The sequence below is a fragment of the Rhinolophus sinicus genome, linkage group LG03 (assembly GCF_036562045.2).
Source record: "Rhinolophus sinicus isolate RSC01 linkage group LG03, ASM3656204v1, whole genome shotgun sequence".
NCBI classification, from domain to species: Eukaryota; Metazoa; Chordata; class Mammalia; order Chiroptera; family Rhinolophidae; genus Rhinolophus; species Rhinolophus sinicus.
Window position 1 is genome coordinate 110,005,172 of NC_133753.1, and position 27,427 is coordinate 110,032,598.

Below are 27,427 nucleotides of genomic sequence, written 5' to 3' on the forward strand. Positions count from 1 at the left end.
CCCACAATGCTGTCCCAGCGATTTGCTTTAGGTCTGAATTATCCAGGAAGGGAAAGGAAGGGGTAGGGTAGGAAAGGCAAAGCAAGGCGAGGCAAGGCAGGTAGAATATAGGGGAGAAGGAAAGGGAAGGGACATAAATGGGAGGGAAGGGACAGAGAAAGAAAATTAAGAACCTGTGCAGCTTCTGATGCCAATTGAAACTGATGAATGCTTGCAGCTTTTCTGCCCAATCAATTGACCAGTCGACCATCTTTTATTTCATGTTCATTGTGTTAAGATAGTTGACAGTTGAGGATGACATACAAAGAAATAAATAAAAACATGTTTCTTGCCTTCCGGAAACATCAAGGGAGATGAGACGAAACATTAAATCAAAAGTAAAATATAATAATAAATAACTCAGCTGAGGATAAAAAAATATGTGCTCCATAAATGTAGAATTAAACTATGAATATATTTTTGAAACAAGGGCCAAGACACAGGGGATTAACTCTTACCTATATTAATATATCAAACTGGAGTTCTGAAAAAGGCCCCACCCAGCCAGTGATTGTGAGGGTCAAAAACATTTAGTCACTGGCTCTCACTGATTCAATTCCCCCTACTGTGCATGAAGGCAGCAGATAATACTATTGTAGAGAGATGTTTCTTGACTTGCTTGTATAACATACAATATAAAATATTCGAAATAAAACATGGGATATAAATGTCACTACTGCAGTTATCACAATAATTCTTGTTTTTATTAAAGTTTGTGGTAACATTGTTGAGAAATTTGTATTCTTTCTTTTTGAAATTTTTTTAAATTTCTTTTTTTTAATTTATTGGGGTGACAATTGTTAGTAAAATTACATAGATTTCAGGTGTACAATTATAGATGATGTAATACAGAAATTTGTATTCTTGATCAGTGGTCAGGAAGAGTAAATGGTCCTAAGTGGAGGTGAATGGAGATAGTACTATGAGAACCAAATAAACTGGGTCTGCATATATGGTACTTATTTAGTCACATCTTTTATATTACACAGTATAGAATACTCTGTGTAGCTACTGAGAAAGCTAAATGAAGGTACAGACTCCCTAGTTATCCATCAAGTGCAGTAGGTTAAGCTCATCTTCATTTCTGGGTTTTATTCACAAAGTAAATTGAGGTCTGTGGTGTCATGGGATACAGCTCCCTTGAAGAACAAAGCGGAAGTCCTTAGGGAAAGTCAGGTTCCACTTACGGTCCCATCTCTCAACTCAGCCTTTAGAACAATTGGTTTTTGTGGTTGAATAAGTCCTTGAGCTTGCAGTTCCAGAGGGATCTGCAAAGGTTAAACAGCACATGAGAAGCAATTAATGAAGCATTGTCAACAACAGAAGCAAAGTCGACAAGATACATTAAGAACAATAATGACTTACAAATATATAAAAACTACTTTTAGCACCATACACCTTGATTCCTAATACTTATTCAATAAGCTGTGTCAAGACTGGACAGTGAAAATATGCATCTATCCATTCATTCAACAAAATATCTACACAGTGCCTATTATATACCAGGCCAGAGACAAAACCATGTTGGTTTGTGTTTGGTTTAAATTTTAAATAAAAAAGATGAATTTTTTAAATTTAAACCAGATTCTTAGGCATTATGGCAAACTTTTAAAAAGCCATATAAAGTTAATTTTGTGCATATTGAAAATTGCAAGGTAATTTTGAATATGTATTATGCATTTTAATAGTGTGGACCATCCTTGACTTCTAGAGTCCAGTCACCTCTCCCAGTGGAACTCTTCCAGTTTCATGATGGGAAGAGTTCTCTGTGAAGCATTACGCCTGCATTGTAACATGTCCTGGTTCTCAGGGGCAGTGTAAATGGTGAACTTCTGAAGGCCTATGTAGTGTTTTGACTAATACTTTTAGTTCCATTCTCACCCAGTTGCTCCTTCAGTGTTGGGAGAGCCACCAACACAATAACCTTCTGATCTCAGTTGAGAGAAGGGCAAGCAAATTGTCATGGAGTTTGAGAAGCACCAGCGTGGATGACTGGGAGTTTGCAGGAGCATCTGCCCACCCAGGTGTGCCAGAGGCCCACTTCCTCTCAGAGCTGAGTTCCCCATTTGTACACATTTACAGGACGGCTACTCAGCTGCCCAAAGCCGCGGATAAGATGAGAACCATCTCTCTCCTCCTCCTCTTCCCTGAGAAAGCCTCCGTAAGGGGAGTGGATGAATGTTAAACGCACGAGGCCGAGAAATAAGCCTTATTATGCCTTGCTTGATATGAACCAGTGGCAACAGTTCTCTGTTCTTCAGAGGAGAGATTCCAGATCTCTCTATTAGTGTAAAACCTTTCTATTATACAATTTAAAATCACATGTATATATTTCCTCTATAAACTGTAACACTCATACAGAATGGACATCACAAATGTTATTTGTTAAAATTTTCAAATTAAGATGCTTAAAATTTATCTCCGAGAGCTCTGATCAACTGCAAATCATTACTTAATCATTTGCTGCATGAGTGCCAAGGAATTTATGAAAGGCACAAAATGAGGAGCTTTGTACCTTTCTTAGTTACAAAGAAATGGAGCACCAGACTGGATGATTTAATGACAAAGTATTAGGTGAGGTGATACAACCAATGAGACCAGCCTGCAGTGAGTAGTAATAGAGCAGAGGAGAGAACGGGCTTTGGACTAGATGGGGACGGCTCCTGGAGGGACTTGGGAATTTGAACTAGGACTTGAAAGATGAGAACAGAATAGCGAGGAGAGAGAGAACATCACAGAGATCTTATTCAGATATAAAAGGAGCCAAGCTTGAATGCAGGGGGCTCCCAGGAGGTGGGGTCAAGTAGCCAGGATGGCCTTAGACTGTGGGAATCCTTCACATCTGGCAGAAATGCTTTAATCAGTGATTCTCAACCTTGGCTGCACATGAGAATCAAAGGGGGCACTCTTCAAGTCACACAGGATGGATGATTTTAGATTCTGAGATGACCTAGGCATCAGGAATTTTTAAACTCCCCTCTGATTTTGGTGCACAGCCAGTAGTTGAGAACCACTGCTGTAAGAGCATCTGTAAGTTCAGGCGGAGAAGAGCATTGTTCAAAAGTCACGACGTGGTTATTCTCATTGCACTTCATGACTGCACACAACACTCCCCCTCCCTTCCAGTGGACTTGAAACCAAATTTAAAACTTTGCTCACAGGACTGCACAGCTTCATGTCATGCTAATTGCGTTGATTCCAGATGACTTTTACAGCTGGGTTAATATAAAATCACAGACTTAGCACTCCAGAGCTAACAGCATCTTAAAGGGCACAGATGACTCCAAATAGATTCTCTGGCACGTAGACTAAGTTACCAAACAGTGAATGAGCACATTCATAATATATATGCATATATATCCCCCAGTAAGAAAACTCTCCCAATACAGCACTATGCACGCAGAAAGTTAACTGTCTGACCTGTGTTTCTTTGCAAGGTTTGAAGGAGAAATTCTGCAGGACTCTGACGACAGCAAGTTTCATGTTCATGAGAGCGAACCTCATGCCGATGCAGTTTCGGGGTCCAGATCCAAAGGGCAGGTATATGTAAGGATTTATGCTGTCCTTGTTCTCCTTACTGAACCTGGTTCCACAACAGTAGATGGAAACAAGTTAATGAAATATAACACCACAACCCTCACATGTTTGGGGTTCTCGCTCAGACTCCTTAACCAGAGGTACACAGGACGCTTCCGGGGGCTAGTCATTGAGATGCTGCTGTGATTATTTTGCAGTGAGAATTGTAAGCTACAGGTCCTTTCCATTCTCCTTAGGCTATAGGAGCTTTTGGTCTCATTGAAGACACAAGATGAGTGCTATTTAAAGGAAAATTTATCTTCAAACACTAAAATTACATTTAGTGTGAGATGTTCACCCTCTGAGGAGCTGCAAGGAAGAAATGAGACTGAAGGAACAGTGGGTTCCTGCCTCCACTCAAACTCATGTTGGTCACATGCTCACAGAGGAAGGAAGCAGGAATAATGTCTCCTGTTAGTTAAACTGTTATTTTTTCTTTCCCTTCCTTTCCTTTTTCTTCCTCTGTCTTCACTTCCTTCCCACCCCCTCCCCTGGACTCTCAGCTTCTGTCCCCCTACCTCCCACAGAATAGCATAAATCAGATGATTTTCATGGTCATATGATGCTATTCTACTCTAATCCCTGATTTCCTTGTCTGTCTGTTCGGCTGGGCTATAAATTTCTTGATGTTTAGATCTATGTTTTATTTAAATTTGATTCCTCAATATTTGATTTTATTGAGAAAAAAATCGGATATTGGAGAAAGTAATCATGGCATTGTTGTTACGTATTTTTTAACAGTCTCCATATTTTGGAGAACATTGTCTATTTACAGATGATGTGCCTTAAAATAATATGGGAATCAGGAGAAGGACAGTAGTGGTGTGTGGATGGGACAGTGGACATAGTCTGATGGCTCTAAGGCAGGTGATGGGCACACATAGATACATTCAAGTATTCCATAGTATTCTACGGACACATCCCTTATGCCTATAGAAAATGCTTGTGTATATGTCAAATACACATATACTTGTGTATGTCAAAATTTTTCTAAATACCCATTATTTTAACATTTGGATTTCTCACTGCCTGGACCACTTCCTCACACATGGTAAGCACTTACTGTCTGTATGATGACTGAATGAATCAAACAGAATTACAAGATTGCCAACCGATATATGAAAATATGCTCAACATCAGCAGCTATCAGAGAAATGCAAATCAAAGCTAACCTCATTCTGGTTAGATGGCTACTAACAATAGGACAAATCTGCCATAAAAAAAGATGAAATAGTGCCATTTGCGATAACATGGATGGATTTTGAGATTCTTATACTAAGCAAAATAAGTCAGACAGAAAAAGTCAAAAACCATTTGATTTCACTGATATGTGGGATATAAAACTGAAAACAACAAGGAACAATACAAACAAACAAAGAAACAAAAACTCATAGACATAGACAATAGTTTAGTGGTTGCCAGAGGGTAAGTGGGGAGGAGGGTGGTAGATGAGGGTAAAGGGGATCAAATACATGGTGACGGAAGGGGATCTGACTCTGGGGGATGAACACACAATGTGATATACAGTTGATGTAATACAGAACTGTACACCTGAAATCTATGTAACCTTTACTAACGATTGTCACCCCAATAAACTTTAATTAAAAGAAAAAGTTAAAAGCAAAAATACATAAATAAATAGAAGGGATACACACAAACAAAATGGGACAAAAAATAAACACTGGAGAAGATGTGAAGAAAAGAGAACCCTCATACACTGCTGGTATGAATTTAAACTTGTGCAGCCACTATGGAAAACAATATGGAGGTTCCTCAAAAAATAAGAATAGAGTTACCATATGACCCAGCAATCTCTCTTCTGGGTATCTACCTGAATAATTTGTAAATATTTATTTGTAAAGATATGTGTACCCCTATGTTCATTGCAGCATTATTTACAATAGCAAAGACATTGAAACAACCCAAGTATCCTTTGACAAATGATTGGATAAAGAAGATGTGATATACACACACACACACACACACACACACACACACACACACAATGAAATACTACTCAGCCATAAAAAAGATGAAATGTTGCTATTTGTGACAACATGGATGGATCTTGAGTGTATTCGGCTAAGTGAAATGACTGAGACAGAAAAGGACAACAACAGCACATCACTCATATGTGGGATGCAAAACAAAAAGCAACCAACAAGGCAAACAAAAAGATACAGATAACAGAATGTCAGTTACCAGAAGAGAAGGAGAGTGGGAGGTAGGGGGAAGAAGGGTACAGGGGGTGAAATACAGAAGGACAGAAGGAGACTAGCCTTCAGATAGACAGCACACATAATAAGTATACAGATGTATTATAAAGATGTACCCCTGAAATTTATATAGTATTATTATCCAAAGTTAGCCCAATATAGTTCATAAAAAAGAGACGTACAGTAAGGATCTCTGGTTTCATGTTCATGAAACTACAGTGAGGGAAAGTGCTGAGCTTGGAGGAAGCACAGAGTGGCCCTGGTCCAGGAAACGGAGCACTTGGTCAACTCTAGCTTCTTCTTTCAACAAGTATCATGTGTCGGCTCTACGCTGGAGCTGAGGACTGCTGGCAAGTGAGACAAGGTCCCCGCCATTAGGGATCGTACAGTCGAGCTGACAAAAGTCTGGATCCCAGCTAGTGCCTCTATTAGTTCATTCCAATTTTTCTTACCATTACAATAAATGGGAAATATCACCTCTTTCCAGAGTTCAAGCTGTGCCCAAACCCGCCTTTGGCTTTGAATTCCCAGAATAGCCTGCTAAAGACTCCCTCCACCCTCCAAAGGAGGGTCCTGATGTATAGAAACAGATGACTTCACTTTGGAAGAGTCACCAAATACTGAGAGTAGGAGGGAGCTGCCACAGGACAGCAGCCACAGAGGTACCGGGGGACCTGTGTTCCCCTCCATCCTCAATGAGGCAGCTTAAACCATCAGGGATGAGGACCTGTCAGGTTCTCAGCCTGCACTCTCACAATAACGCTACAGGAAAAATGGCCAGCGTGTAAAAAAATAGAATGTGGGAAAATTGTGGTAAACTCAGAGCTAAAGAGTCCAGCACAGAAAAACTTAAAGAAAAAAAACCTATATTCCTAAAATCAGATGGTGGTTAAGTAAATTATGGCCTATGCATATAATCACACACACAAATAGGTATATGATGGTTCATATATACCTATATATGATTGTATATATAATAGGACGTTGTTTGTACTTTACTGTTAAATAAAGTAAGCAGTTCAAAATAAAAGAAAATATATGACCATTTTAACTTAAAAAATATATGCTCAGAAAAATGTCAATATGATATACACCACATTCTTAATGAGGCCTGTCTTAGGGTGGTGGGACTGTGGACAGACACAGGTTTCTTCTAGCCTAGAGTTTGTAAAATTTTGACCACAAACAATAATCACGCTTTTAATAAGTAAACAAACTTGTTAAAATAAAAAGAAGTAGAAATCAATTATTGTACAAGCACACATTGTCATCTTACTAACAGACATCAGAATATGCTCCAACCAGCCTGCGTCAGGGTGGGTTCTCTCTCCATGGAGCCCAGTACCTTTCAGGATGGAATTCCTCAGGCTCTGGCCAGAATGTTGAGTCTCGTTGCAGAACAAAGTTTGGCACCATCACCACTGTCCCTTTGGGAATGAGCACCCCCTTGATTTCTACATCCTTTTTACAGACCCTCTCAATTCTTCCAAGAATTGGGAATAATCTGAGAGTTTCATTCAACACCATGTCAAGATATTCCATCTGTATCAGGGCGTCATATGTGGGAGGTGCCTGGGAAGAAACAGATTTTGATAAATGGAGATTTGGGATCAACTTTCAAGTCACTCTATGCAGTACTCCTGAACTGTTAGGAGCTCCAAATAATAACTTATTTTGGTGAAGAAACTTAGGATTTACAGGCATTTTAATATCTGTTATGTCCTTTGACCTACTCAATGGCTCACTGACGTGTGTGGAGTAGTTATGACTATGGGACTGTTTGGACAATTCCCTAAACAGGACCCAAAATCATTACACATGACCATGTAGCGATTTTCCTTCACGGGTAAACAAGTGTAACTAATAAACTATGGCCCTTACTCTTGGTGAAATGTGCCAGTCACTGTTTCCTTTTAAAAGAGAGGCTTCACATGTGTACAAGGAAAGAGGATGTATAAAATAAGAAATTCCCTATTTGACAAAAGGAGGGTTTGGCTGGATGCTACCAAGGTCCACAATTTCATTCTAGGGAAAGTTATAAAGAGATGGACCCCACTCAGCCCCATGCTGTCTCACTGGAACAATCTCCTGATTGGTTTTTTTGTTGTTGTTTTTTTTAAGATTTTATTGGGGAAGGAGAACAGAACTTTATTGGGGAACAGTGTGTATTTCCAGGATTTTTCCATGTCAAGTTGTTGTCCTTTCAATTGTAGTTGTGGAGGGCACAGCTCAGCTCCAGGTCCAGTTGGGTTGGATTCAAGAAGTCGAACCGGCAACCTTCAGCATTAGGAGCACAGAGCTCCAACCGCCTGAGCCACCAGGCCAGCCCCACATCTCCTAATTGTCACTTCAGGGCTTGACTGCAAGCTGTGGAGACCTCAAACAAGCCTCTCCAGCCCCAGAGGCCAGTCTCTTCACACCACAAAGCATTCCAGTTTCAGCAGAGATCTGAAAACTCTGTGGGCAATAGGTGGTTATCACTTGGTGTCACACTGAAGAGGCAATATTGTAGAGGATAAGAGTTGGACTCAGGAGTTAGACACCCTGGTTCATAAACTGGTCTTAACCTCTAGCTGTGTGACTAGCGGATGAAAACGACTTCATCTCTCCATAGCTCAGTTTTCTGACATGTTACATGGAGATAGTTAGAGCTGACTCTTCATAGGCTTGTGTGGCAGAGACACTCACTGCTCACCCAATATCCTTGCAGTTTCCCATATCTCCAAGGACACATGAAGTTAGGGAAACCAACTTTGTGAACGGGCTGTGAGCCGAAGTGGTATATGTTAGTTGGAGGCCAAAACATTTGAAACTCCAATGAGCAACACACTAGTTTTTCATTTCCCAGCCACATGAAGGCATCGTGTTCCAGACAGTGCAGCTGCAATAAAGTGGAACCTCTTTTACCTACCGTGTTTCCCCAAAAATAAGACCTACCCTGAAAATAAGCTTAAGTTAACATCTCAGCCAGACGGATGCATTTAGGATACTATGAGGATGTTCCAGAAGAAGATGACATGACTGTATTTGAATAAACATAGATTGTTGTACATGAAAAAATAAAGACATCTTCTGAAAATAAGGCCTAATGGAGCAAAAAGTAATATAAGACCCGGTCTTATTTTCAGGGAAACTATTTCGGGTAACAATATGGAGCAGAGAGTCCCACTCCCATCCTCCATTAAAAAGCCACGTTGGACATGCAAATATGAGTAAGAAGTAAACTTTTGCTATATAAAGCCACTCAGATTTGAGGGCCAATCTGTTACTGAGATATAGCCTAGCCTATCCTGACTAATACAGAATATTTGAAGATTAAATTCATTTGTAAATAGAAGGCATTTAGAATACACATATATAGTAAGAAACAAATGTTAGCTTTAGTGTTGTTATTTCTTTGCAATTACTACTATAAAAAGGGCAGAACACAATGCTTTAGGTAGTCTCTATCTCTTAGTGACCTTTCCATCGTATGGCAATCAAAAGAATCCCAAGATAGGCTTTCCCAGAGAAGACAGATAATCTGTCATTTAAATAGGCCCTAAAATCTTTTCCTATATTTGAAGGACCTATAAATTAGAAAGGTTTTTGGACTTGTCCAAAACCACAGTCTGAAAAGGAATGTTGGCTACATGTGATGCAGGCAGATTCTGAAAGGTACCTCTATGATTGAGTTTCTTGCTCCTGCCCTCTGCCATGACCTTAGAAAAACACACGCAGGCTAACTTTCTGGAGTATGGGAGTCACGTGGAGCATGTGTGTATGTTAGTCAGCCCAGCCAGCTTAGCCAAGTTTAGTCTAGACCAGCCAATAGCCAGAATAAAGCAAGTCCCACCAATATCATCAGAGATATCTATCAATACACTTGGGCAAGAAATTGCCACTGAGGTTTTTAAAAAAATTTTAATTAACATTATTGTGGTAACAGATAACTGATATGCCATGATAAGCAATTCTTTCAAAGATCTTATATATCTGTGAAAAGCATACATTACCTATGTTTTTCCATTTGCTTTTATTTCTTTACACTTTTCCTAAATAGTCCAGCTGAAAGAGTTGATGCTCACGAGGTCAGACAATTAAGGTTGTGAACTCATCCTAGAAAAAATGCTACATGCCTCATTGCTGAATATCACTACTATCACCTTCAAAATACAACCCTTGGGAAGCTATGCACCGATGCTAGCACCTAATCCACCCTTCAAAGCGATTTTGGAATTCTTTCTGGAATGGCCATCAGAGCTGTCATCATATTACCCTTGATGTCCTGAATGTCATAAAAATGTCTTTCTTTCAATATTTCCTTTATCTTTGGATAAAGAAAGAAGTCATTGGGACAGATCAGGTGAGTAGGGAGGGTGTTCCAATGTTGTTATTTGTTTACTGGCTAAAAACTCCCTCACAGACAGCGTCGTGTGAGCCGGTGCACTGTCATGATGCAAGAGCCATGAATTGTTGGTGAAAAGTTCAGGTCGTCTAACTTTTTTCACGCAGCCTTTTAGTACTTCCAAATAGTAAGCTTGGTTAACCGTTTGTCCACTTGGTACAAATTCATAATGAATAATCACTCTGATATCAAAAAAGGTTAGCAACATCATTGCAACAAGTTTGCGAACTTGATTGTCAGATCTCGTACGCTCTTTGCAAAAATTCTTCTAGGAACTGGTTAGGAGGCATTCCTGCTAAGGCTTCACTTTCTCCCTCCTTCTCCAGGTATCACCTACTCACCTTATTGGGGAAAGTTGTATCAATCTCCTCCTGCAGTTTCTGCTGCACTTCAGGGTGAGTGGCCAAAATATACATCAGGAAGGAAAGAGCAGTGCTAGTGGTCTCATAGCCAGCAAAAATAAAGACAATAGATTGGGCCACAAGCTCCAGATCAGACAAAGCTAAAAGGAAAGGAAAGACATTTTATATAAGCAGGTCAATGTACATTATCACAGTTTCAATGATGAAAAATCTAAATTCAACTCCCAAAGCCCTAGTGGAAAAATTGGAAAAGTAATTCAGTCAAACTGGGAGTGGTTTGTATGCTGATGTACATCAGACAGAGCCAGAAAAGGGCAAATATTGTCTTAATCCAGCTTTTCCTATTCTTGGCCATCTGTTACTGGTTATGCCACTATCACTACTAACACAGATGTGTAATTTCAGAGATTGTATTTTTATGTAACACACACAGTGTGATCCATATGTTTCTTGGAGAACCCAAAAGTAGTACAGCTACAAGTAATATGGGGTAGCATTCTCCCTCTGGAAACATTTAAATTATTCTGGCTAAAATACACTTGAAAAACTTTGAGAGAGTTTACAGTACTAAAGCTCATGTAGGGGAAAATTGAAGGATCTTTTATTTAAACATTTTACAGAAATTTAAGAGAACAGTTGGGCTACAGATACTTGTTGCTCAAAGCACTGTCCCTGGATCAGCAGCATCCGGGAGGTTATTAGAAATGCAGAATCTCAAACCCCACACTAGAACGATTGAATCACAATCTGAATTTTCAAGAGATGTGGTGATTTGTGAGCACAACTGAGGTCGAGAAGTATGGATTACACCTTTAAGAGGCATCAGGGACTAGAATACCTGGGCACATGTCTTCAACATGGATGATCTCAGATGTGTACGGAAACTACAGAGATAGACACAAAGCTAGAGGAGTGGTGCACTATCCTATTATAATCGATAGCATTAAAACAGTAGCAGAGTCTTTTCCCTGTGGTTCTGCCAGGGTTGGCGTACCCCAGCAGAGTTCCAGACACGTGCAGAGGGGCCACTTGTAGACTTTGGTCAGATGCAGAGCCAGGATGACTTGAAAGTAGGGCATCCTTGGCTCTTCTGAAGAGAGGAAATTAGTGGCAGGTGGACAGTCTGTGTATGGAGTTTTCAGATGCCTTCACCTGAGTGAGAAACCTGCCTCCATCATGACCTCAGATGTCTGACAGCTAGCCCTGTGTGACACCAAGATAAATAACCACTTATTGAAAGAAACTACTAGGTTGAAAGAAATTATTGTCAATAGACTTTTGTGCTGAAAATTTGGGTCACATCTCAAATTTTAATCAGGGAAACAAACCCCAGAGGAATAAATCTACATGCCCCAAAGAGACACTAATAGGAGGCTCGGTGCCTAGGAATTCACGCAAAAGAGAATTCACACAAAATATCTCACTGAGGATATTACGTTTAGTCATCATGTTTCCATAGGCTCCTCTTAGTTGTGACAACTTCTTAGATTTTCCTTGTTTTTGATGACCTTGAGTTTTTGAGTCAGGTATTTTGTAAAAAGTCCCTCAGTTAGGATTGAGTTCTTCTCATGATTAGGCTGGGCTTAAGGAATTTTGAGAGGAAGACCACAGAGGTCAAGTGCTATTCCCATCACATATCAAGAGTACATGATAACAACATGATTTATGACTGTTGATGTTAGACATGGTCACCTGGCTGAGGTCTTATTTGCCAGGTTTCTCCACTGTAAAGTTCCTCCCCTCCACCCAATACTGCACACTTTGCAATGAAGTCATTGTGTGCTGCCCACCCCTTAGGAGAGGGGAGTTGTGCTCTCCTTAAAGGTGGAATGTCTACATAAGTTACTTGGAATTTTTCAGAAAGAAATTGGTCTTTTCTCCCCCATTTATTCAATTTATTTATACCACTATGAACTCATGGATATTGATTTTATACTTTTTTGGCCATTGGGAGCTCTTTCAGTTGGCTTCTGTGTCCCTTCTGTACACTCCCATCATTGTGGGGTTAATATTGTTTTTAAGCATGTCTCACTTTATGGCTCTGTAAGATGCTCTGGGTTCATTTTATATTGTTCCTGTCCCAATCTCTGAGTCAATCATTCTTTCAAGGAGCCCTGATTCCTTTATTCTTTAATGTTATTAAGGAAACAAGAACTGGGTGCTAGATGTGCTCTTGATACTGAGGTGTTGTTGCTTCTAGGCCATGTCAGTTGATAGAACAGTGAAATATATGTGTGCCAACCAGGATCCATAGTTCATTTTCCTCTGTATTCTATAAACATTCCATTTTAATATTAAAAAATAGCAGAGGAATGTGTCAATACAAGGGCATTGACCAGCATGAAATATAATAAAACAGGTACCAGTGAGTGGAATTATCAATGCTTATTCAATTATGGCCTGAATGTCATCTTTCTCAGCATATGCACTCTCTCTTTCCTCTAATGTATACTCAGCAAACAGCTCTTATGATCAAATTGGCCTCTTTTTAAATTTTCTCCTGAGAGAAACTAAGCATGGTCAGGCTCTGATTGATTTGACTGGGACTGGATTAGGACCTGTAGCTACTTAGAGCACTGAAATAAACATGGGACCCACTCTAACCATGTAATTTGTGAGTAAAAACAATACAAAATGAGTGTAAGAAATGTCTACAGAGTTCTGATTTTCCAATGATGATTTCTATGATGCTGTTGGGGGTAAATTCAACTATAAATGTTTTTAACCTCCAGTTAGCATATACCCCATGTTATCCAAAGTTTAGAGCTGTGCTGTCCAATATGGTAGCCACCAGCCACATGTGACAGTTTAAATTTAAATTTTAATTAATTAAAATTAATAAATATAAGATTCAGTTTTCAGTTACACTGGTCACATGTCAAGTGCTCAATGACACAAGTGTCTAGTGGTTACGGTATTGAACAATGTAGATATAGAATATTTCCTCCATTCCAGAAATTTGGACCAGATTGATGATTGATAGGTCGATAAATACATAGATAGATAGATAGATAGATAGATAGATAGATAGATAGATAGATAGATAAATAAAAGGTAAAGACATAAAGAAGAGTTAGATGGACACTTAAATATATATATATATATATAGAAAGGGTCACAGGAAGGAAGGAAGGAAGGAAGAGAGGATATATATGATGTCAGAAAGGTAGTAGATTGGGGGAGGTGGTTCTCACTTTGTGAGGGATGTAAATGTCTAACTATTACATTGTTCTGTACACTTGAAACTAATAAAAAAAGGAAAAAGGAAAGAAATATGTAGGTATAGACATAGATATAGATACATTTATGCTGGTGTATTAGAGTCATCTCATCCCTGCTCTCTAGAACCAACTATTAAATATTCAGAAATTTTGTGAGATAGTTGTCAAACCATTGGTAGTTTGAAATTAACCATGATGGGATTATTTATATTATGAAAATAAACTGTAAATAAAAGATTTTCTTTTGAGAGAAAGAGAGATATCTTTACACCACTAGTCTGATTATGGGTATATTTATATTTATGATATCTATGTAAATATATTTGATGTTCTTAGCTTGTCCCCTATGGTGATCTAGAAGCAAAGAAATCCAAGTAGCAATGAGCATTCCAAATCCCATATTTTGGTTTCTAAATACTATTTTTCACTAAAATGAACCATAGCTCCTTGGAGAAATGACTGATTCCAGGGTTGATCAGGGGAAATATAGAGAATACTAGAATTTTCTCAACCAGAAAACAAGGAAGTACTCACAAAATGATGGGTGAAAAGGATACAGGACACGCTGTATACTATAATGGTGGATATATGTCATTATACATTTGTCAAAACCCATAGAACGTACACCAATAGTGGACACTAGTGGAAACTATGGACTTTGGGTAATAATCATGCATCAGTGTATGTTCATTGATTAAAACAAATGATACACACCTGTAAAGAATTTTGATAGTTGAGGAGTCTGAGTATAGATGGCAAAGGGGGAAAGTTTGAAGGGCAATCTCTGTCCATTACACTCAATTGTGCTGTGAACCTAAAACTTCCCTGAAAGATAAAGTCTATTGACAAAGTAAAAAAATTAAAAAGCAAGAAAAAGAAAAAAATGACCCCAGAGCCCACTTGAAAGGGCTCCAGTAGACAAAGCTGAGACAATATGACCATCAAAAATAAGATTGATGTAAGAGTAAATTTGTAATATATTAAATCATACTGATACAGATAAATAAACAAATAAATAAATGAGGGAGAATGGAGAGCTCTCCCTTACACTAGAACAACAACTGTAAATGTAGAAGAAATGATGGAATTAGGAAGTCATCATTTTGCAACCATCACAGTAATAATGATTTCAGTCAAAAACCGTTCATGGATAATAAAACTAGTGGGGGAAAGTTTGAAGAGAAAATAGAATATTTCCTTAGTCTCAAAGGCTTCCACACAACTTACTTATTAGTTACAAAGGAAAAATAAAAGTTTCCAGTAGATAAGCTAGTGAACACAATTTCAACCAAGTGTTCCAAGTTAAGGTCACCCACACTGGGGCAATGTGCCTCCTGATGTGATGGAGCCTTAAAGCAAACTTCCAGGCAGAGAGTCTGATTCAGTGGGGCAGATGAGGCCGGAGAATGGACATTGGAAATAAGCTCCCCAGAGGTTCTGATGTACAGACCACTGACTGATTTCAGGACATAAAATACTTATTTGTGGCTGTCATTTAAGCTTTGAACAAAGTCATGTCTGCATACTTCTAGAAAGTGCAACTGCCTACCTTCTGTCTCTGACCATGTGCCTTTCTTCAATTTGGCAGAAATTCTTATCTGCCTAAAAGTCTTCCTGAACATTTTCAGAACCAAGCCTCTACCTCTGAGCTTCCCCATCACCAGCTCTCTGAAGCTCACCTTGGTTACCTTTATGATTGTCCATTTCTGCGGAATTCTGGGAGTTAATCATCAGCTGAAGAAAATCCACTCGGTGCTGGAAGCAGAAGGAGAAATTTCAATGACAGAAAGTCACTTGTGAAGTCAGAAATAAATCAGGACTGCAGTACTTCACCTCTTCCCTGAAAGTATGGCCTGTTTTAGTCCAGAAGTTTGACTGGTGCTGCCTGAGTCATCAGTGAATGACACATCCATCTACAAATCTTGGAGAGCAGGATGCTTCCCTGAGGGAAATCCAGCAATCATGTCCAACTGCTTTTTGGTCTTAACTGTCTTTGATCTTCAAATTCTCTGGTTTTAAATATAGCTTCCTCGTAAAAGAGTTGTCTCCTCTCTCTCTTATCATGTGTGCTTGCTCAGAAAAAAGTCACTGACTTCAATCTTTTTTATTTTCTCCATCCTTTATCCTTAATGAATGGCCACATAGATTACAACCCTGACACTTGCTGAGTTGATCGGCATCTTTTCCATGAGTAGCTTCAAATGCTCCACCCTCCCAGAACTCTGAACAACCTGCAGTAACATCCTCGGGTACCCAGCCCTGTCCCCCTGACCTGCAGACATTCTTGTGCTGGCCTCCAGGCCCATTAAGGCAAAGTTCCAATGCCAAGAGAAGACTATTGCCCTCTCCAGTTTCTGGCAGGCTCAAATTTAACATAAATTATGTTCCATCAGGTAGAAATTCATTGGAATTTCCATTGCAGAATGTGTAAAATAAGAGGTTTAGAATTGATGTGATTCTTTGCCTACATAATATCTGGAGAAATTATAATACCAGAGAAATCATTTTTAAACAATAATTCTTTTTTGACAATTTATTGAACAGTAGTATAATAGTGTATTTTTTATCTCAATAACATTCATGCAGTGACATACTAATTGTTGAGCCTATTATTACATTATAAATATTATCTTTCTGATTCATTTTCTTATTTCCTTCCCAAACCTCTACTTTCTTCATTCCCTATGAAATGTTATAATTCTCCTGTGCTAAACCCTAGAGTCTCTACCTGCCTTTAAAAAAAAGAGAAGTGCACAAATCATATGTATACAGCTCAATAAATTATCAAAAGTGAACACCCTCATGTAACCATCACCAGGTTTTACCTTTTGTTTATCTTGGAGACGATTTTCTTTCATCAGTTTCACAGATTTTTTGAAAAACTCAGTAACGCTTTTTGGAAACAGAGAGATATTTAATGCTTCAAAAACTGGGGTAAGCCATGGAAAGAATGCTGTAGGAAAAAAAGGAAACCACAGTGAAAATACAAAATGTACCTGGAGCAATTATAATTTTGTCTACCTATCAGAAGAGTAAAAGACACCGGCCTTCTCCATAAGAGAAAGACAACTAGTTACTCACAAGGGAGCTCCCATAAGACTATCAGCTGATTTCTCAACAGAAACTTTGCAGGCCAGAAGGAAGTGGAAGGAAATATTCAAAGTAATGAAACACAAAACTCTACAACCAAGACTACTCTGCCCAGCAAGTTTATCATTTAAAATTGAAGGAGAGATAAAGAGCTTTCCAGATTAAAAAAAAAAAAAAAAAAAAAAAGCTAAAGGAATTCATTACCACTAATACCAAGTCAGTATTACAGGAGATGTTAAAAAGACTTCTTTAAGCAGAAGAAAAAAGAAAATAAACAAACAAATTAACGAAGATCAAAAATATGAATAATAAAATGGCAGTAACTACATACCTAGCAATAATCACTTTAAATGTAAATGAATTAAATGCTCCAATCAAAAGACATAGGGTAGCTGGGTGGATTAGAAAAAAAGATCCAGGCATATGCTATCTACAAGAGACACACCTCCGATCGAAAGACATACCCAGACTGAAAGTAAAGGGATGGAAAAAGATATTTCATGCAAATGGAAATGAGAAAAAAGATGGAGTACCAATACTTACATCGGACAAAATAGATTTTAAAACGAAGACTGTAATAAGAGACAAAGAAGGACATTACATAATAATAAAGGAATCAGTCCAACAAGAGGACATAACCTTAGTAAACATCTATGCACCCAACATAGGAGCACCTAAATATATAAAACAAATATTGACAGACATAAGGACGGAGATCAAGAGTAACACAATCATAGTAGGGGACTTTAACAACACACTGACACCAATAGACAGATCCTCCAGACAGAAAATCAACACGGAAACAGTGGCTTTAAATAACACACTATATCAGATGGATTTAATTGATATTTTTAGAGCATCTCACCACAAAGCAGCAGAATATACATTCTTTTCAAGGGCACATGGAACATTATCCAAGGTAGACTACATGACAGTCCACAAAACAAGTCTCAATAAATTTAAGAAGACTGAAGTCATATCAAGCATATTCTCTGATCACAGTGGTATGAAACTAGAAATCAATTACAAGAAAAAAACTGAAAAACACACAAACACATGGAGACTAAATAACATGGTACTAAATAATGAATGGGTCAACAACGAGATCAAGGAAGAAATCAAAAGATACCTTGAGAGAGATGCAAATGAAAACACAATGACCCAAAATCTATGGGACACAGTGAAAGCAGTCCTAAGGGAAATTCATAGCAATACAGGCTTACCTCAAGAAACAAACAAAAAAATTCTCACATAAACAACCTAACCTTCTGAAGCTGAACAATAATGAATGTCAACTACAATTTTATATATATGTATATATATAGTTACAAGAAGCGGAGTACAGCATTAGGAATAGAGACAGTGGAAATGTAATGGCTGTGAGCGATGTCAGAGGGGTAGTGGATGGGGGAGGGGGTTGTCACTGTGCGAGGGATATAAATGATAAATGTCTAATTATTACATTGCTTTGTGCACCTGAAACTAATTTTAAAAATATAAAAAAACAAAAACAACACAATCTAACATTGCACTTAAAGGAACTAGAAAAAGAATAGCTAACAAATCCCAAGTGAGAAGACAAAAGGAAATAATAAAGATCAGACCAGAAATAAATGAAATAGAGTCTAAAATAATAATACAAATGATCAATGAAACCAAGAGCTGGTTCTTGAAAAGATAAACAAAACTGATAATTTTTTTAAATTTATCTTTCAAATTTATTGGGGTGACAATTGTTAGTAAAATCACATAGATTTCAGGTGTATAATTCTGTATTACATCATCTATAAATCCCATTGTGTGTTCACCACCCAGAGTCAGTTCTCCTTCCATCACCATATATTTGATCCCCCTTACCGTCATCTCCCACCCCTCTGGTAACCACTAAACTATTGTCTGTGTCTATGAGTTTCTGTTTCTCATTTGTTTGTTTTGTTCTTTTGTTGTTTTTGGTTTATATACCACATATCAGTGAAATCACATGGTTCTCTGCTTTTTCTGTCTGACTTATTTCGCTTAGCATTATACGCTCAAGATCCATCCATGTTGTCACAAATTTTCCTATATCATCTTTTCTTACCGCCGAATAGTATTCCATTGTGTATATATACCACAACTTCTTTATCCATTCATCTATTGAAGGACATTTTGAAAGGAACCCTCATACACTGTTGGTGGGAATGCAGACTGGTGCAGCCGTTATGGGAGGAGTGTGGAGGTTCCTCAAAATATTACGACTAGAATTACCATATGACCCAGCAATCCCTCTCTTGGGTATATACCCAAAAAAATCTGAAAACATTTATCTGTAAAGATACATGTGCTTCGATGTTCATTGCAGTCTTATTTATGGTGGCCAAGACATGGAAACAACCAAAGTGCCCTTTGATAGATGATTGGATAAGGAAGATATGTTATACACACACAATGGAATACTCCGCCATAAGAAAAGATCAAATAGTGCCATTTGCAATAACATGGGTGGATCTTGAGATTATTACGCTAAGCAAAATAAATCAGACAGAAAAAGTCAAGAACAATGTGCTTTCACTGATATGTGGGATATAAAACTGAAAGCAACAAAGGAACAAGACAAACAAATAAAGAAACAAAAACTTATAGACATAGACAATAGTTTAGAGGTTACCAGAGGTTAAGGGGGGAGAGGAATGGTAGATGAGGGTAAACGGGGTCAAATATATGGTGATACAAGAACTGACTCTGGGTGGTGAACACACAATGTGATGTATAGATGATGCATTACAGAATTATACACTTGAAACCTGTGTAACTTTACTAACCATTGTCACCCCAATAAAATTAATTTTTTTAAAAAGAATTGAAACAGGTATTCAAACAAACACTTGTACATGAGTGTTCATAGCAGCTCTATTTACAATAGGCAAAAGGTAGAAACAACCTAAATGTCCATCAACTGGTGAATGGATAAACAAAATGCAGTGTCCATAAAGTAGAATATTATTTGGCCATAATAAGAAATGAAGTATAGCATGAATGAGCCTTGAAAACATTCTGCTAAATGAAAGAAGCAAGCCACAAAGACCACATATTATGTGATTCCATCTATTTGAAGTGTCTAGCACAGGCAAATCTATAAAGACATAAAGTAGATTGGTTGTTTCTTAGGGCTAAGGGGAGTGGGAGGTGAAAGTTAAAACTTACAGGGTTTCTAAGTAGACAAAATTGTTCTAACAATTGATATCATGATGGTTGCATGTATCTTTGAATGTACCAAAACACATTTTTTCAGTTTTATTGAGTTATAATTGAAATACATTGTGTATAAGTTTAAGGTATACAGCATAATGAGTTGACATTCATATATTGCAAAATAATTGCCACAGTAAGTTTAGTTAACATCAATCACCTCGTAGCTACAAAAATATTTTTCTCGCGTGTAATAAGAACTTTTAGAATCTACACTGTTATTTATCCTACAACTAAAATTTGTATGTTTTGACCACCTTCATTTAATCCCCCACCTTGAAAATCACAAAGCATTTCTCGTTGTCCCAAGTTTTGGTATTTTTTTAGGTTCCATATATAAGTGAGATCATACAGTATTTGTTTTTCTCTGTCTGACTTATTTCACTTATCATAATGCTCTCAAGGTCGAGCATTGCTGTCACAAGTGAAAAAATGTCTTTCCTCTTTACAACTGAAGAGTATCCCATTGTGTGTGTGTATATTAAAAATATTTTATTCAGGTTTTTTACAATGAAAAGGTTAGTCTGAGTAACCTCACCCCCACCCCCTCAACCCCCGCTACTGGAAGCAAGAAGTCCTCTTCCTGTTCATATTTTCTTTATCCATTTATCTGTCAATGGACACTAGGTTGTAAAAGTGATTAAACTGTACATTTTAAGTGAATGAATTATGTACTATGTGAATTACGAGGTGTGATCAAACAATATGTGAATGTTTAAATAAAAAAAGACACATTGATATTAATCCCCCTAAAACTACTCCCCCTTGCTTTGAAAACACTTATCCCATTGTTCTTGCCACTTTCTGAAGCAGTTCTGGAAGTCCTCTTTTGTGAATCTCCAGTTGAGCTGTCATGGCTGCCCTGATGTCCTGAATCATTTTGACTTTGAGGAAGAGCCAGAAGTCACATGGTGCTAGATCCAGTGAATAAGGCAGATGAGGACACAACATAATGTTTTCATTTGACAGAAATTGCCATATACCAGAAGTGATGTGTGACATGGAGCATTGTTATGATAGAGGATGATTTAGAGCACACTTTAAATCAACCTTCTCTCAAAGTAGTAGTCACAATATAGTCACAGGGATATAAAATACAGTATGGGGAATATAATCAATAATGTTGTAAAGACTATGTAGGATGCCAGATGGGTACTGGACTTATCAGGGGGATCATTTCATAGACCGTATAGATGGCTGACCACTGCACTACACACCTGAAGCTAAAGTAGAATAATATTGAAAGTCAACTATAATTCAATATTAAATATAATATAATATTAAAGATTAATAAATATTAAATATATTATATCTATAGTCACAGGATGTAAAGTACAGCATAAGGAATATAGTCAATGGTATTACAACAGCTATATACGATGTTAGAGGAGTAGGCGATTGCAGGGGATTATCACTTTGTGAGGGGTGTAAATGTCTAATTATTACATTGCTTTGTACACCTGAAACTAATAACAAATAAATAAATAAATACCACACACACCTTTTCTCAACCACAGCTAACATCCAACTGACTGCACTGAATAAGTTTAAACTTGTCACACACTGTTACTAAGGTTGGATGCGCCACTTCCCATATTGAAGATCCCTGCCTTTCTGTTGGATGGCTCTTGGCAGCAGCATTCACTGCATTTTGTGATCACAACAGAAAGGCTCCGTGTCACACATACCTTCTGGTATGGAAATTTCTGTCACATGAAAACATTATGGTGTGTCCTCATCCAACTTGTTCACTGGATCTGGGACAATGTGACTTCTGGCTCTTCCTTAAAGTCAAAACGATTCAGGACATCGAGGCAGCCACAACAGAGCAACGAAAGACACTCACAAAAGAGGACTTCCAGAACTGCTTGAAAAAGTGGCAAGAATTAATAAGTGTGTTCGAAAAGAGGGGGAGTATTTTGAAGGAGATTAACGGCAATATGTCCTTTTATTGTAATAAATTTTTTTTATTTAAACAGTCACCATATTTTGTGATCACACCTCATATATCTCAATAAAACTTTTAAAGAATGAAAGAGAGAGATGAAGAAAGGAAGGGAGAAAAGGAGGATGGTAGAAGGACGAGAGGTGGGGGAAAGTGGGTGAGAAGGGAGGGACTGAGGGAGAAAGAAAAATAAATATAGTAGTCCACGTACTTATTAAGAGAATGAATGGATCCAAGAAATTAAATTTTAACAGCAATTTGATGTTTTGCACAAAGGGATCTTGTGGGTTGTTGAGGGAATCGATGTTCACTCCAAATGATGTGCTGGTGATCACATCCATGCTGTAGGCGCCAAAGATGCTGCATAAAGACAGACATGGGAAGTTAACATCAGCACCTCTTTGCTTTCCTTATCCAACAGCTGCAGCAAGAAGAGCATGTAAGAGCATATGCTCAGGCAGACAGGTAAAGAGCCACATGCTGTCAAAACCATCGGCTGGACCATCTGAAGAGTCTATGCTCTTGCCACACTCACACATGAGGTGTTTATCGTGTGGCACTGATGTAGCTGGCCCTGTGCTGGGGGTGATGGGGTCACTACGACAAGTTACACCCCTTGTGAGCTCAAGGAGATCAGTCACAGGAGGATGGAGACCATAATCAAATGACAGTAGTGTGTTTTGAGTGCGAGCAATAGTAGCTGCTCTGTGTTTGAGGGGGACAAAGGGTAGAAAAAGTAACTCTTCCTCGTGGAGTCAAAAAAGGCGACATTGATCTGGGTCTTGTGTCACCACAGAGTCTATGCTGAGCTGATTCCTCTTCAGCACATTACAGAGCAACAGCACCCTGGTCTGAGTTGCCAGGAATGTCATCCTTCCTTTTCTACACCCCGCTAAGGCTCCTGAAAGACCCGCTCTCAACTCCAGTGAGCTGAGGTTCCCCTGAAGGCAGACTCATTTCTGTATAAATGTAAGAATTAAGAATGCTCCTAGTTTGGGCAGCCGGTTGGCTCAATTGGTTAGAGCATGATTTATTATATATATATATGTACATATATATGTGTATATATATATGTGTATATATATATGTGTATATATATGTGTATATATATATGTATATATATATACATATATATATATATATGTGTATATATATATATATATATATATATATATATATATATATAAAATAAATCATTCTAAAATTGATTTGGGGAAATCCCATAGGTAATGGACATATGATCAGTTATCACTTATCCCAGATCAGCCCCAGTTTACACCTATTATTCCTGCATAACTAAAAAGTGTCTTAGTTTAGACAACAAATGATATGGCCACTCTACCCATCATAGTCTATACAGAACGTTCTCTCTTTTGAAACTGAAGAAAGGAGAAGTGGTGATAAGATTTAATATGGAGTATTTTGCTAGTATACTCAGAAAATCAGGAAGTGGTCTTTAAGTTGTTATAAGTTCCACATTGTAACTTTCCTACCCTCCCCACCACCTGCCAGCGTGTACGAAGTATTTTCCCTGCCACTATTCCATACACTCTACACTCAAAACTCAGTAATGGTCAAGTTTCTTCTTTCTAAACTATGTACTTTTGTCTTCCAGAGTATCCAAGGTGACACTTAAGCAGATATATTAATCTTGGCTAGTGTACATAGAAATTTTCTCTCCTGGCTTCCCTGCCTTTTTGGATGAGCCACGTCTTCTTGCGTACCCCATTGGTATTCTAACACCACACACCTACTTCTGTTTGGTCACTAGAGTTACTCAACAGTGGGAATTTCGACTTGATGGCAAGAAGCTAGAGGGTCTTGGGGCAGAGCTCAGAATCCCAGCAGCTGCACTCATACTTACTCTTTTAAGGTGGTGGGCTTGCCTTTCTCTGCATCCTTTCTCAGGTTTCTCACCAACACATCTGCATACTGGCCAATGATGGGGAACATCTAGACAAAAAGTACAACACTCAAAGTTAAATGCGAATACTCAAGTCCTAGAAGGACCTGGCTTTCAAGACCATGGAACAGTGACACTTTCTAATGTCACTTCTAGGACCTAAAGATAAAAGACTATTTTTGGAAGCTCAAATTCAGCATGCTACTACTCATTGGAAGGAAACTACGTTATTTTCTACCTGTCCCCAGATGCATTCTTTTTATTTTACTTTATTTTTAATTAGTTTCAGGTGTACAAAGCAACATAATAGTTAGACATTTATACCCCTCACAAAGTGATAACCCCCCTTCCCCAATCTACCACCCTTCTGACATCTTATATAGCTATTACAATAGCATTGACTATCTTCCTTATGCTGTACTCCACCTCCCATGACCACATATACACATATATTCTTATAGTTGACATACAATATCATTCTACTTCAGCTTCAGTTGTACAAGGCATTAGTCAGGCATCTACAGTCCATGAAGTCATCCCCTTGATCAGTCCAGTGCCCATCTGACACCTTATATAATCTTTACAACATTGTTGATTATATTATCCATTCTGTATTTCATATCCCCATGACGATATTGTGTCTACTAATTTTCTCTTTCTAATCCCTCACTTCCTCCCCCATCCCCTCCCCTTTCCCATCTAATAACCAACACTTTTTTTTTCTATATCTCTGAGTCTATTCCCAGCTGCATTCTTTAACTTTCTAATTAAAAGTCCTCTATTTTCTTACCTCCTTGAGCTTTCCACTGGTGAACGTTGGTGACAGCAATGTTCGTATTCTCTTCCAATCTTCATCCTCAGACATAGAGATGGCACTTCTCATAAATCCAACTGGGCCAACAGACTAGAGTTGAAAGCAAAAAACATTTTGTTCTACATAAGTTTTGAAGGTCTCAACAGTTGTAGAATATTTGTTAAATGGGCATCAATTATTCAACAAATATTTAGTGACAGTCTACTTAGTAGCAGACCCAATGCTAGAGACTCAATAAATACTTATCCCAAATGTCTAGCTTCCTGTGAGGGTGGAGGAGACATCCAGCTACTTGATATGGTATTAGGCATTTGTATTCCAATGTCTTTTTCAATGCAAATGACCCATGTGGTAGGGAAACTGCTCTTCCAGGGGAATACAAAGGTGTAAGTTCTAGTATATCCTGCAGGGCTCAGTAGAGTAGAAAGGGATTGTTGAGAGATAGCCACATAGCCTAGGTAAACTCTGTGTTGCTTCAGACCAGTTCTAGCTTTATTTATGTCTACAGCATGAGCAACTTGAAAAAGTGATGTGTTAATATGGTAACTTTTTGTAAAATAGAGTTAAAATTTACAGATAAGGAATCTATTGGCTATTCTGAAAAAATGATACAATTACATGGAGATCCTTTTCCTTTACATTTTCCCACCAGGGATAGAAGGAGAAAAACAGTAGGTAATTCTATTTCTCAGATTGGGACTGGCTTATCAAGTCAACTCGCTTGAGACTTTCTTCCATTTTCCAACACAATATTTTGTTTTAAAGTGAGTATCTCCAATACATATTCAATGATAAAACTCACCAACTAGGAAAAGAGGAAAACTTTCTCAACTTGATGAAGAGCATCTACAAAACAACCTACAACTAACATCACATTTAATGATAAGAACCTTGAATGACATCACCAAGATCGGAGTAGGAGACTCCAGCCTCCAGCACCCCCACAGAGAACAACAATTAGACAGCCATTCAGAAACAAATATAGATCTGGGAGAGCTTAGGAGTTCACTTAAGAAGATCAGAAACAGAGTGAAGCAAAAATCCTGAGATTAACTATATTAAAATGGATAAGGAGAATAGTTTAATTTTGCCTGCATCATCTCATCCCCCAGGCAAGCACAGCTCAGTGCCAAGAGGGAACTCCCCAGCCTGACCTACTTTCCCTTGCTGAGAAAAGAACCGGGTGAGTGACAATTTTCCCCAGCCTTTCAATGCACTGCACAAATGACCTGCTTTGGTTTCACTGCCCCCACTCTATGGTGTAGATGAGAAGTTGAGAGAGCTCAGAACAAAGAAGAGCAGTAACTACCAGTATCAGACACGAGGCAGGAGTGACCATAATTGTCTGTGTATTGCTCTACAGAAGACCCCAACAGCCGTTGCTGCTGAGGAAGCCAACAACCAGCATAGCCGCCCTGAACCCCCTGTAGATTTTGCTGTTGTTAGCCCACAGGTTTTCACATTTGCAGACTCCAGGGGCCTGACTCCTGCTCCACCACACTCCACCCCCACCAGACCTGCCCAAATGAATGCCACTACTAACACCCTTAGCCTCAGGATCCATGCCAACAGCCAGCCATGGCCTCTGTGGCTGGCCATGTACATAGCACCAGCCCAGGCTCCTGCAGCTGCTCAGGTGCCTGGAGCCAGCCCTGACTCCTGTCAGTGGACTATACTGACACATACACCCACACCTAACCCCTGCAGCAACACATCTGTATACTTTCAGCCTAAAATCCATTCACCAGCCCTGATTGCTGTGCGTGTGCCAGTAGGTAGCCACTGTAGCCACATGAGTGCACACTGACAGCCTGTGCACTCTAAGCTTCCTGTGTGCCCACAGTTGGCCCCAACCCTTGCCATTGGCCCCTGCACTTACCACTGGACATGTTTGCCTGCAGTTAATTCCCACAATTTGCATACCATCAACTTTGGCCACCGTTTCTGCCTACCCCAGTCCCTCACCACTGGACTTGCTGAGATGTTGAATACACCAACAGCCTTTACAGCCCTCATGGACCCTCCACAGCTCTTGCTGCCAAGGATCATGCAGTTGGCGATGTGGTGAACCTAACTACCTGATCAACATTGCCATCCAGACCTGGAGCCACCACACACACCCACACTGGCACCCTGTACCACTAGACCAAGGGCCACAGCACACTCCAGTGTGCTCCAACCCAAATGTAAAGGTCTTTCCTTACTGAAGTTAGTTGATCAAGTCTGCAAGAGGTGACTGCTTCTTCAAATGCACAGACACCATTGCAAGACTACAGTAATCACAAAGAATCAGGGAGACATGGCACTACCAAAGGAACACAATAAACTTCTAGTAACAGACATCGCAGAAAAGGAGATCACAAATTGCCCTGACAAGGTATTCAAAATATTTGTTCTAAAGAAGTTCAGAGAGCTAAAGAAACACAGATTTAAAAATATAACAAGATCACTTGGTATCATGTTCCCTGATTCGTCATGATCCCTACAGTCTTGCAATGGTATGGTTTCTGTGTACTAAAATTAACCAACTTTAGCTCGATAAATTTAATTTTTGAAAAATTTAACAAAATCGGGGAAAAAATTACAAAACAAGAGTTCAACAAAGAGATATAAAACATAAAAAAGAACAAAATAATTTTGAAGCTG

At 38.6% G+C, this 27,427-nt stretch overlaps 1 protein-coding gene across 2 annotated transcripts in view; it reads right to left on the reverse strand.

Annotated features, from left to right (window-relative positions):
• Window positions 1–230: 230 nt before the first annotated feature.
• The window catches only part of LOC141570661 (cytochrome P450 3A12-like), a 37,899-nt gene continuing 10,702 nt past the window's right edge, over window positions 231–27,427 (reverse strand). The window contains exons 5-13 of one of the 2 annotated variants that reach the window (XM_074328514.1): window positions 24,758–24,871; window positions 23,929–24,017; window positions 22,276–22,424; window positions 16,627–16,754; window positions 15,490–15,556; window positions 10,560–10,720; window positions 7,177–7,403; window positions 3,460–3,622; window positions 231–1,307 (exon numbers count right to left, since the gene is read on the reverse strand). In XM_074328514.1, the coding sequence (XP_074184615.1) occupies window positions 1,212–1,307; window positions 3,460–3,622; window positions 7,177–7,403; window positions 10,560–10,720; window positions 15,490–15,556; window positions 16,627–16,754; window positions 22,276–22,424; window positions 23,929–24,017; window positions 24,758–24,871 (1,194 nt within the window). In that variant the 3' untranslated portion in view covers window positions 231–1,211. Of the gene's footprint in view, window positions 1,308–3,459; window positions 3,623–7,176; window positions 7,404–10,559; window positions 10,721–15,480; window positions 15,557–16,626; window positions 16,755–22,275; window positions 22,425–23,928; window positions 24,018–24,757; window positions 24,872–27,427 lie in introns of both variants that reach the window. The other variant, XM_074328513.1, reaches the window with a different exon arrangement.